This window comes from Botrytis sinoallii, assembly GCF_014898435.1.
Source record: "Botrytis sinoallii strain Bc 23 chromosome Unknown BSIN_002, whole genome shotgun sequence".
NCBI lineage: Eukaryota > Fungi > Ascomycota > Leotiomycetes > Helotiales > Sclerotiniaceae > Botrytis > Botrytis sinoallii.
Window position 1 is genome coordinate 374,300 of NW_024066029.1, and position 13,010 is coordinate 387,309.

Genomic DNA, 13,010 nt, shown 5'->3' on the forward strand with positions numbered 1-13,010 from the left:
GCGTGTAGTGTAACAGATGTTGAGCTTGCTATCCTTGATGTTGTGATGTACTGAGTGATAGTGTATTTCGATGCAACTTTTCAATTTTAAGTATGTAAAAACGAAAGAGGAAAAATCCTAAAGCCGGAAGGGAAAGGAAAGGGTATAGGTGGTTTCTCCATGGATAGACTCATAGAGAGATATGATCCCAATACTCATCACGAACGAATATATTCATCTATATTACTCAAAACCCACCATATGAATATTCTATACATCTAACACTCATACGAGTTCTCTCAGGAAATTGAAGAGTCATTCCCAGTTTTTCTTGCGTGATTGGAATCACCACAAAACCAATCCCCATCCGTCAGGTGTTGATCATACAACTCGTATCCTATTCATATTCGATCATACCTTAGCAGAACAGTCTTGAATTATGTAAAAGACATAGTAACACTGAGTATTCCCGACACAAATTGAAATCCGAACGCCATTTACATATCAAAAACCCAAATATCATTAAAAAAATGATTGTCAAACATCACAATTTATGATTCAAACTGTTGAAACGGTAGACTTTCTACTAAAATATTTCACACACTAGCATAAAAGGAACATATCTCCATTATGTGGGTTCTAGAAAACACGCTACTTGTCCCGCTGTTGCTGCTATTTTTACTATGAGCCTATCATATATCTGGAATGGCGATAGGACATCATCCAGAAGATCCTTCCCAAGGAAAAGTGTCTTCTAATCTGAATTGTCAATATATTTTGATTAGCAGACAGCTGCGCTCATCGTTAGCCCGCGAGTATGTATAAGAGATTGCGAAAATATTGATATGATTCGGATCTTGACTGAACAAAGACCAAATGATTGAGTCGCATTTCTTCTTATTCCAAGAATTCTCCATCAGGATTCGTCTCCTGGTGGCATCAAGTTGTTTACCCACTTCTCAAGATCGCCCATTCTGCTATAATAGAGCTAGCATAGCATCTGCAATCTGGAAAGAAAAGCCACCGACTGCAAAATCCAAATGAAATTACCTTAGCTAAACGAGATTTCCTTATATACTATGCCAAAGACTTTTCTCTGCAAATGCTCTTTTCAGTAGGTCCAAAAAACATCCTTAGGCACTAAAACTGTAGATCTTTGAGTCTGTAAAAAAGTAGCACGAGCTAATGATATTACGAGCCAATTTCCCGTAGCTCTCATTGCCGAAGGAGAACCTCTATTTAATGCCAAAATCTCATCCCAGTTATCCACATCGACCGAAACCGTCTTTCCAAAAATTACGGATCATTCTGGAGCCAGAGAGGCCTTATCAACAAAAAGCGCCCCTAACTTTCGTGCTGTCTTGTGAAGTCCGCCATTCTCAGCATTGTGCTTCCGTGCACTCGATATGCTTTCGGGGCCTCCAATTTGATCAACGTGAAATCTAGATTTAAGCTCGAAAGAGCAAAGGTGGTCTTGTTCTGTAGCGTTGCAACACTAGCAACGATTTTTGAAATCGCGTTCCCGACGAAGGCCATCGCCTAGAATTCGATGCTCTTTTTTAGTCTCTGATGTCTATCGTTTGCCATATATGCTGTGTATTGCATTTTGTTAAAGCATCGATTTTTCAGCTTGTTTAAACATTGTGATACCACGGAGTTTAATCCTCCGTCACTGTAACGTCACCCACGTTTGACAAAATATATGTAGATAAGACCAACATTGAGCCGGCTAGATCAATGAATCTTTCTGCATATCATTGAAGATTGAAACGATTGAATAACAAGAAAATGGAATAATGAAAGAATGGTCCCCAAAGTCGAAGTGCATCTACCGCAGGTGACTTTCAGATCGTGACTTTGATGCTGTTCCTGGGACTCCTTGTCGTCATTCCGCATACGAAGGCAATAAGTTCCTCCCGATTATGCCTAGTACCTTAGATTTTTCCTGGACCCCAAGTTCCTATACAAGGTCCTAGTTTGACCGCAATTGGAAGGAAAACCTAATCACACAAGAACCTCATGGTATGCCTTCAGAGAAACAAGATCTATCGACCGCGTGATACATACATACCACGAACCGCTCAATATGTGAGATGTGAGATATGAGGTTGAATGGTGTATGCTTAATGCTATGTTAATACGAGTAGAAACAACAGTGAAAGAGTCTCAGCACATGTAAGATCTCAACTTCAAATCAATAATTCGACCGAATCTTGCATCACGTGCAGTACCTCTCTCAAGCTAATCTAGTTAGCTTAAAATTCAAATCACATGACAGAAACTCCCATGATCAAAACATCACATAACCCAAAAATACTCGAAAGAAACCCCACAATACAAGTCTCTATCTCTATCTCTAATAAAATTGCAATCCTCTAAGATCCATCACATAGACATTTCTGCAAATACAACCTTCAAACCCCATCCATAGATCCCCTCCCAAACTATTTTTAGACCCCTCCTTTCCTCTCCCCACCCCACTCATCACACGTGACACCCCCCAAAAATGACTCATAATCACTCATAATCACTCACACTTCCTCACAATTCCTCATCATGAATCTTTACTCCCTACCCCCCCCCCCCCCCACATTATCGAACACCCAATCAAAACGCAGTATTTTCTCCAGGAACGTCATTGTAATATATTGTTTGCTGGAAAGGGGGGAGATGGAGTGAGGGGGATTTTGTGAGGGTTTGGGTGAGGGTTTGATGAGATTTGTTTTGTTACACATTACACATTACAGATTACAGACAGAATGAATGAATGAATATGTTTTCTGGGTATACCTACCTACGTATAGAGTTACGAGTTGATAAATAGAATATTATCATTCATTGATCGAGGATGGGATGTGCAAATATTTGATATACATAGCATATAGTTACATACACACACACTACATAAACGAGAAGAAATACGACACCGCGAATACCGTGATATATGCTCAACATAATGAGCTATGAATACCTAGGTATTCATTTCGACTCATGCTGAGGAATAGTGATGAGATATTTCTCATGAGTGGTTCTTGTAGTTGTAAATATGAGTTATTGTGTGTAAGATGGATGATGTATGTATGTATGTGATGGGACTGGTATATATACTGAAGTCTAGAGAATATCATGGTGATCCAATGCTCGAAAGATGTGAGAGTGTGAGCATCCAAATGGATTGCATTGAAATGATATATGAGAACTTATGAGAAGATGTGAGTACTCCCAAATTACTTCAACCCCCCAATGCATCTGAGACTGTGATTCAAATCCTTTTTGCCGATATGAGTGATCAATCTGCTGGTCCATGAACTATCGAACCGACATCGTCTGAATGTCTCACTTTATAAATCTTTCACATATCAATTTTTTTTTATCACGAATGGCAAACTAATAGTGGTGTATGATAATTCAATTCAAGTCTCGATAATCGCGCCCATGGGAGCAAATAGCACGTCAGAAATCCATCCATCCTTTCCAAACCGGATCCTAGTTCTTCTTACTCAACAAACTTTTCAAAATATCCGTCTCACCCTCCAATTTCGCAACACGAACTTTCAAGGCGTCTCGTTCTCGTTCGACTTCTTTGAGTGCAGCCTCGAGACTACTCATTTGATCGACGCGCTTTTGTCGATATCGACGAGCAGCTAAAGTGTTTAGCTTGCGTTTTTCAACTCGTGATATGGTGGATGAAGAACTGGTTGCAGTTTGAGTTTTGGGAGAGGGGGGTGAAGGTGGAGATGAGTGAGTTGGCGAGGAAGTTGATTTGGGATTTGAAGAGGCAGGGGAAGATTGATCGGTGGATATTGCTGTTGGAGATATGTTAGTAATGTTAAATGATGTTAGAAGTGGGAATCAGAACTTACCCCGATGAGTTTGATTATCAAGAAATGAATGGGATTGAGACATATTGTCAATGGATCCAACATCCGATTGACCCAGGAAATTATCATTACCAATAGAGGCACCAGCGGCGATGGGAAAAGAAGAATCAAGTGATAAATCTCCTCCTATTGACGGATCATTCCATGTGAGGAATTCGAAAGAATCGGTTTGTGGCAAGTACCAGTCAGGGGAATTCTGGAAAGGTACTTCTTGGGCTGGGGCAGTAAATGCATCGAGAGGAAACAAGGAATCTGCTGCCGAGGAAATAGAACATTGAGCATTTACATCGAAACCGAAATCATATTCATGGAATAATTGAGTAGAGTTTTGATCCCAAAGCGAAGAACTCTGGAGATCAAGAAGACTACTCGAACTAGACTGATTGCTGTGGTGCGTAGAATCCGATGGTGGATTGACGTCCGGTGGTTGCTGTTGTAGTAGCGGCGACCGGCATTGTTGTATAGTTTTTTAACGGGCCTTATGACCCGTAGGTGAAGTTTTTGGATTATCGAAAGATGATAATTGTCGTTGTTGGAGTAAGAAAGAAGATCAAGAAATGAGAGTGAAGTTGACTCCATTTGTAGTCAATCACGATAAGCGCTAAGGTAGTTCTCCACTTTTCTGAGTGAATGGTGTTGTTTTAATTGGCTATAATAATGTAGTGAAACCGTTCCTCTGCTCTGATTTGACCTTGGTCTAACGCACGTCCCTTGATCCATCAAGCATGTGTATTCTCTTCATAGTCGATGTCAAATTGAACAACAATCATTTATATTCGAATTTTGAATGATATTCTAAAATGTCTGGATGTAACGGTTTTTATATTCTGAGTACTAAATACTGAAGGCTACCTCCTACACTGACACCAATATCAAACCAAAATATCAGTGTTTCAATGTCTGGTTTTCTTTGCGTGATTTGGTGTACCGCCGTTTCGACTGGATGAAATCTGCACATTGGCTACATTGATTAAATCGGAGAAATACTCACATCTCACATCTCACACCCAGATAATGACTGCAGCTCGGTGACACCTCAGACTCAACAAAACAGTGGCTGTAACCAAACATTCCATTCCCATTTCAAGTGTTGGAGAATTTGTCGACTGTGCTTTCAAAGAATCTTCCAAATTCTTCCAAGACGACCATTTTTTCGTTTGCAGACGGAAAATTGACAGTCTCGGCCTACCTGTGTTATCGGTAAGTTCGGTCCCTTCGTGCAAGAGAATACCGGCAATAATTCTAAATGTCTCACAGGGCCCGAGTGAAGGAACGCCTTTCAATACCGATTGAAAAGCAACTTCGCCGATCCCAACAACACAGTTCATGCGACGATCCGGAAAATAACAGTTGCAATTGTTCTCCTCCAAAAAAGTGATGGACAAACCATTCTTGAGCTCCAATCCATCGATTTTGTCCTGCATCTGCTTTGCTACTGGCCTCACGCCGGACCCAAATTGCATGGACATGATATGCTGGAAACGGAAAATCAAAGTACAGCTTTGCAGGCAATCCAGGGGGAAAATCGCATATAGACAAGCAGCTTTGCTTAAATCAAACATGTACGAAGACATCGACTTCCACTGCTCTCGAACCTTGTCCCGGATGACATCTGTGGAGAATGATCGTCTTTCAGCAGTAATCCATATTTCATTCTAACTATTGAATTCCGGACTGTCCGAACGGCCAACGAGAAAAGAAAATCGAATCTTATAGTTCAACCCGGCCGTTGCTGAAAAATCCACAAAGGTGAATTGCGAATACAACTAATCTGGCGTAAGAAACCGAATCAGAATCTTCAGAAAGAGCGAAATGTTCGAATCTTATGAAACCCCTGATCTTATTCGCCTCGAAGAAAGATGGTTTCTGCTAGTTTGACACTACCGAAGAAATGAATCCCGCCACCAAGAAACCAATAATGAACTCGTACTGTTGTCCACTCGCATCGTCAATTGACGCCCGCTACGTATATGTATGAACCTAGTCTCGGGAAGTCTTATGCATTTTATGTATTTCATGATGAAAATCTTTCTCCTTAGGGAATTATGCAATAAAGGAATATACCCAGATATACCAGTACACCGTTCGTTCGGTAAAAAATGTGAGATGCAATATTTTTTGTCCGAAGAACTAAGCAGATCTCGGCCATAATCTATTCCTGGTCAGGGAGCCGAAGTAACAGGAAATTCACGAATCAGAAACTTGAAACTAAATTAGTCAGCAACCGAGGTAATCTTGTATTCATAACTTCGTAATCTGACCAACCAAATAACAAAGATCTTACATCCCACTTCGTAACTTCGTAACTTCGTACACAATCAAACATGAAGATTCACTCTGATGGCGCCAGCTTATGATCAGTGCATGTTGTCTCCCACTATTACGGATAGCAGAATACGCAGATGTGTTCGCCTCAACCAAGCCAACGTGGAGATGGGATTACTACCATAACCAAAATGGGATGAAACGAAATCCTAACAACACCAATAGGAAGAGTAGGAAACGTGTACGTGAGATCTAAAGATGCTCAACATGGTTGCACAATACAGATACCGGTAAGCCAGCTAGGATGATAAATGAGATCTGATACACAAATGAATTGTTGGAATTCTTCAATGATACCTTAATCCCCTTCCAAGCGATTGAGGCAAATCACTCTCCCTTGATGCATCGTTTATGGCATTCCATCAAAACAAGGATCCCTTCGAACCCATGATCAGATCATGAATCACTCGTTATTGAACGAATGAGTATCCTTGACATATGAAAGACAACGTCTTGTGGGTCGACGAGCAAAATGAAAAGAAACAAATCAAGCATTGGTTGCGTAATCAATCCTTTCAATTCTTTCAACATCTTCAATTCTCAAATTTCAAACTTCAGACTTTGACGCAAACGTTTGGTTGAATGGTCCGAACCCGTCAAATAGATTCCAATCACAATCAGCCCCCTCCACAATCTCAGCTGTTCTAGGAACTCAGCCTTTTCAATGCTTATATCAATGTACATTCAATAAGCCTCGACCTCTTCAATCTCTCCATCTAAATACCGAGAAATATCTCCAAATCTATCTCATTGCTTCATCATCTCAAGCCTCATCTCATCGTTTCAATCACCCCTTCGACTCTTCCTCCAATGGCCTATCATGGCCTCTTCTTCGTTGTTGTTGTTGTTGCAGCTTTTCTTATCAACAGAATCACAAAGTATATTTCTGCAAGACGATTTCAGAAGGAACATGGCTGCAAGCCAGTTCACAGAGTACCTCAACGCGAACGTATTATAGGATGGGACATGTACAAAATTCAGATCAATTCATCCAAACAGAAAATAAGGCTGAAGACCGGATTTGAAAGATACAGGGACAATGGACATACCTTCGTTCTATCAATGATGGGATTCAATTTCTACAACACCATCGAACCGGAAAATATCAAGACACTACTTTCAATCAAGTTCAAGGACTATGACTTAGGAGGAAGACGGGTAGCTTTTGCACCTCTTCTTGGTGAAGGAATTTTTACCACAGGTTTGTCATGTGATGATTATAATCTCCGTATTATAACTAACCTCTGTATAGATGGGCCACAGTGGGAACATTCAAGGGTATGATATGGAAGCATCTATCCAGATTATCCAAATACTGATTCAATATTAGGCTTTAGTACGACCAAACTTCAATAAGTCTCAAGTAGCAGATCTTAACATCTTTGAAAAACACGTCCAAATTCTCTTCTCGCAGATTCCTCGAGATGGAGCAACATTCGATCTTCAGACATTGTTCTTCAAATTAACTCTTGACACGGCCACAGACTTCCTTTTTGGTCAATCAGTTCATTCACTCACCAGTATTAAAGGCTCCGAACAACAAAATTTTGGATCATCGTTTGATCTCGGTCAAATGAAAGTAGAGAAAAGATTTTCAATGGGCAAGCTATCAAGTTTCATGCGCGATTCTGAACTTGATGAAGCATGCAAAACCGTACATTCATTCGTCGACAAAATCGTCCACGATGCGCTATCTAAAATTGATGCGAAAGAAGAAAAGGCCGTAGAAGGTGATGGAGCTGGTAGATACGTTTTCCTTACAGAAATGGTGAAAGCAACAAGAGATCCTAAACAATTGAGGGATGAATTACTTAATATATTACTCGCTGGTCGAGACACAACTGCAAGTTTACTCAGCAATACTTTTCATGTTCTTGCGCGCAGACCGGATATTTGGGAAAAGTTACAGGCTGAAGTTGACGAGCTGGGTGGCGAAAAACCGGATTACGAGACGATAAAGGGAATGAAGTATATGAAATACGTTCTAAACGAATGTAAGTTTACATTATCCGACTCTCTATAAACTCTTATCTAACACTCACCAATAGCTCTCCGTCTCTACCCCGTCGTTCCAGCCAACGCCCGTTTCGCCGCCCGCGACACCGTTCTTCCTGTCGGCGGCGGACCAGATCGCAAATCCCCAATCTTTATTCCCAAAGGATCAGCCGTCGCATGGTCAACCTACACTATGCATCGTCGGACCGATATATACGGTCCCGACGCAGAGGAATTCCGACCAGAGCGTTGGGCCCCAGAAGAAGGATTACGACCCGGTTGGGGATACCTCCCATTTAACGGCGGACCGAGAATCTGTGTAGGACAACAATTTGCGCTGGCGGAAGCGAGCTATACGATTGTGAGACTGTTGCAGGAGTTTGGAAGCATAGAAGATAGAGATGGGACGGCGTGGGGAGAACAACTTGCCTTGACGCTTTGTAGTGCGAAGGGCGTGCAGATTGGGTTGATTCCTAGGTAGGGGTGAAATAGAATTATGGGAGAGGAGGTTGTATTTGAGGGATGAGCATATTGGGCACTGGATGCATATACACACGGAGGTAGGTTTTTTTGCATAATGGAATGGGTAAAATAAATGGAGTGGCGCGTGCCAAATAATGACTTGTAGGTTAATGAATGGAATGAATTGAAGATTCGTTTTTGAGCGCTTTGCATTTTTTGGTTTTGGTGGATTGATTCTATGTCATGCATACCTAGGTATTTAGAGCTGGCTACCTGAGTATTCACTACTATTAATTTTCAAGTGACAAAGAATCGAGTGGTAGATGGATGATATTGGTTTTATCCTCAAGTAGGAAGATCACCTAATCGTAATTCACTCATCATCCTAACTACCTCCCAATATCTCTCCCCCCATCATAGCATCATCAAATCCCTAGGTACCTATCCCAAAAGATAAACCATACCCGTGGACAATATAAATACCACCCCACCCATCCTCTTCTATTCTCCTCGACCACCCACTCCTCACAAGAGCACCTTTTGGCACAATCAAGAACTGGGACGATTGTGGATACCTAGGTATACCTACCTACCTACCTATTCATTGTGAGATTTGATATGGTGGTTGTTCCCTTTGGTTATTTTCCCCTATTTCTCTTACCACCCAGCTTTTTCTGATCTCTTCGGTGAGTACTCGTGTCTTGATGATGATAATGATAAAGAGGGAGGGACGGAGGAAGTTAATAGCGAAAAAGGATTTTGTATTTGTTGTTTGATCTTACTTGACTTTTACTGTCATTGGAAACTATAAGATTACAGTCTATACCCCTCCTCTTCTTTTTCTATTTGTGGGAATGCGCGGGTTTGTATACCTAATTACGTCCACGGGTATCCTTGAAGATAATTGGTATTATCTAGAGCAGCAAGTTGACAGGGTGATAGGACTATTTGTGTTTCCTTTTCGAAAAGCAGACCTATGCCATCTTGAGTTGTTCGACAGAGGAGAATATGGATAGATGAACTCGTCTATTCGGAGGGTATTATATACCTATCTACCTAGTTGGAGGGATTGCAAAGGGAAGTTGGGTGGAAGTCAGGCGGTGAATTAGTTTATTCATTGCGGCTGATGTAAGATTACTTATTTTTCCATATAGGTATCTACTTCCAAATACACTCCGCAGAGAATATCTAACTTAAAATTCCCCTATGTGCAGTTTTTGATTCTTGTGTATACGTATCTCTCATATCTATAAAAGATCTCTCTCGTGAGTCTCGGAGATTTCTTTTCTTCATGCAATTATAGAGTCTCACACGCTCGAGAATGAGGAATCTTCTCGACGAATGTGTTTTGGACATAGGATTTGAATTTGGTCGTATGGATATTTTTATGGGATAGGATGTTCGTTGGATGGTAGCTGGTAGATTATATTTTTGTTTTTTGTGTCTAGAGGAGTTTGAATGTTTAGGTAGTGAGTTGTTGTTGTTTTGATCTGTTTATGATGTATTGTTAAAAATCTATGAAATGATACTCATGAGTATCAACAACGATAATCAAAATCTCAACTAAATAACAATGAGAATTATCTCCAAGCTGACCCCGGAATCCCAGAATTCGAAATTGTGCCTATCTCAAACCAATGCCCTGTAAAATCTGAGAGTAATGAAATCACAACTGAGGGATGTATTTATCCCATGTGCTCCTTGTTCATGCTTCGCTTTATTCTTTGATTTCTTTGGAAGGGAGATCATCGTATCTTTATAGGGGGGAGGGGGGGAGAACTCCTAGATGATGAGATTCGGGAGCGAAAGATCTGAAGTTATGGAATGTGGATATTCTACCCGAACATGGAGACGTAATGTTCAGCGATCTTATGATTCGAGATACCCAGGTATATAAAAGTGCTATATTGGATATCTGTTCTGCTCTTCGTATCTACGACTAATTCCAGGAACTAATCTTTGTCCAGGGGCCCCCGAGAAAGTATGATTGTTTTCGCTACAGTCGCGTTGAATTTCTGGTTTGCGGTTTAAATAGTCGCTTGTAAGTTTGCGATATTTTGATATGAAATTGACAGTGATAAAGATATATAACGATAAAAGTTACTTGTTATTTCTGATACAGGAATATCTCCGTATTGTAGCATCTAGATTAATAACAGACAGGCGTTACTTACTTTCCATACGTTGAAAGACCAGGTTACTTCGTAAATCTGGGCTGGAGGGAGTTGCTTCACCCTACTGCGGTGGTGAAATTTTTGAATGAGCATTATCTTTTCTATAGAGAGGAGAAGGGAGCAATTATAGATGGAGAAGTAATTATTAGGGGTGAGAATCCGTGGATTGTTCGAGCATGAAAGGAGATGGAGTGGTTAATTACAGCCCAGGACCCCTAAAGAAACTGCGGGCATGTGGGGGAAAACATAAAGGTCTGAATGGATTGGTGAATCTGTATTCCGTTGAAACTGAGTCTGGATAGATTTCGCGTCTATAAAAAGGTTCTCTCCTAGAGATCTTCATTTCTCATCCAGAGCTTCCGAGCGAGAAGATCCGAAAGGAGAACGCATATGACTTGGTACTGGAGGTGTTACAGCAAGTATTCCTTCTCCATAGTTCTCGTCTGTATTCATCGCTCTAATGTCAGGGACTGCGTATTCTGCTTCCTTCTCTCATTCTGACTTTGACGAAACCTCAAGTAATGACAACAATAATGTGGTTATCGTCTCAAGAACTTTGAAGTCCAGAGAGTATGATACCCTCCCTAAAAAAGTATGACTTTCGTGATTTTCCAATCGTGGATAGGAGTTGTGATTGTAGGCTTAGTTGGGCTCAAAGTGGAAAATCATTTCCCAGTGTGCATGTAACTGTTAAGTTGTCTATGGATATCACAAGGAACATACAGAGATCTTTTATATAAGTGAGAGGAGATTTGTTCGATATCACAGTGGGTCTAAAGGAAGCTCAATTTTGAGAATGCGCAGTATTATGAGAGGGCAACAGTTCGTAAGTGAATGGCACACTTCATCTTATGAACAAAGAGGCGTGGACATGTTTCTATGAAATTGCTGGGGAGTGAATAGATCTCAAAGTTGGGCTTGGGAACAGGATGGATGAATATAAAATACGAGAATAGCCTGTGATTTAGAGCTGCAGATTTATCAGTGGAAAAGGCCAGAAATGTTGCTGCTATGTGTCCTTGATGATGTTGTCGATTCTATGGGCATTGTAAAGCATTTATATGGGCCAAATTTGTCGGCAATTAGGTTGCAAATTATCTGTGTCCACAGTCTAGCAGATAACAACGGTCGAAAGAAATAACAACACGGCTATCAAGTCTTCATTGTCGTTGGGACTGTTCTATTATACGATACTTCTATTCTCCGTGATGGGATATGGTCAAAGATCATGTAACATTATCGCCCTTGAATGGCGGAATCAACTGTTAGGAATCTTAAGCTACGGCGAGAGAGATTGTCCAAATTCTGGAGCAGATTTAACGTTCATAAAATTCACATATCGGAAAAGACGTGTAGAGCTTGTGGGTGTTTAAATAAGCAGATTATTGTGAATTAAGAGAGCTCTGGACAAAAAACTTAAGCGGATGGACTCTGAGCTGTTCTGCTCCAAAAATTGTGGAATAATGAGGTAAGCGCTTGATCGTAGTTTTTCTAGATAGTGTTATATAAGAAATCGAGATCGCCATGATTATGGATAAAGTAAGATGGTATATTGCACTATCAGGTTTTAATTCAGTGCTTGCAGTTAGATACTTATCTACATGTCGATCCTGTGACTCACGCTACGTTCATGTAGGGTTATCCAAACTCAGTGCTATGGAGAGCGATGGGGACAGTCATCTTCGTTACACTATCATCTCATACACACGAGATCAACGTCAAATCGGTAGCAAGAAAGCCTCAGGTGGTAGCCAAACCAGGGTCAGGATGATACCTCAATGGGAAATATACATCATTGCTGTATTAGCGGCTCCTCGCCATCCTAAAAAGGGTAAGCACCAGCTTTCCGTGTCGAAGAATTTCAATGCTATTTCTTGAGTTCTGGGTGACATCGAACTTCCTCAATTTATTTCTTCTATATAGCATGGAATTGAAGACTACTTAACAACGTCTCGCTAGTATCTTGGCCTACTTAAGAGGTCGAGCTCACCCTCAGCCCGCAAGATCCTCATACAACTTCTTACCCACTCTCAGCTATCGGATTGTATTGCGGCACATCTGCATACCGCTTCTTCTTCTAGACTTCACGACATATCAGACAGGTTGTGGTTTCTCTAAGCGAGGTGGTCAACATGATTAAAATCGTGGATTCTAGAACATTAACTCCTGTTGTCCACCCAACCTGCAGTTACGA

The 13,010-nt window shown here is 40.9% G+C and overlaps 2 protein-coding genes across 2 annotated transcripts; one reads left to right on the forward strand and one right to left on the reverse strand.

Moving 5' to 3' along the window:
• Positions 1-3,313: 3,313 nt before the first annotated feature.
• Positions 3,314-4,315, reverse strand: EAF02_001344 (uncharacterized protein; the record flags this gene model as incomplete). Its single annotated transcript, XM_038897392.1, has 3 exons — positions 3,314-3,785; positions 3,843-4,207; positions 4,236-4,315. The coding sequence occupies 3 exons, from the start codon at positions 4,313-4,315 to the stop codon at positions 3,466-3,468; spliced, it is 765 nt and encodes a 254-aa protein (XP_038762367.1). The 3' UTR covers positions 3,314-3,465.
• A 2,680-nt stretch (positions 4,316-6,995) lies between these two features.
• Positions 6,996-8,661, forward strand: EAF02_001345 (uncharacterized protein; the record flags this gene model as incomplete). Its single annotated transcript, XM_038897393.1, has 4 exons — positions 6,996-7,386; positions 7,438-7,463; positions 7,516-8,179; positions 8,234-8,661. 4 exons carry the CDS (start codon positions 6,996-6,998, stop codon positions 8,659-8,661), a joined length of 1,509 nt encoding a protein of 502 aa, XP_038762368.1.
• Between the last annotated feature and the right edge of the window lie 4,349 nt (positions 8,662-13,010).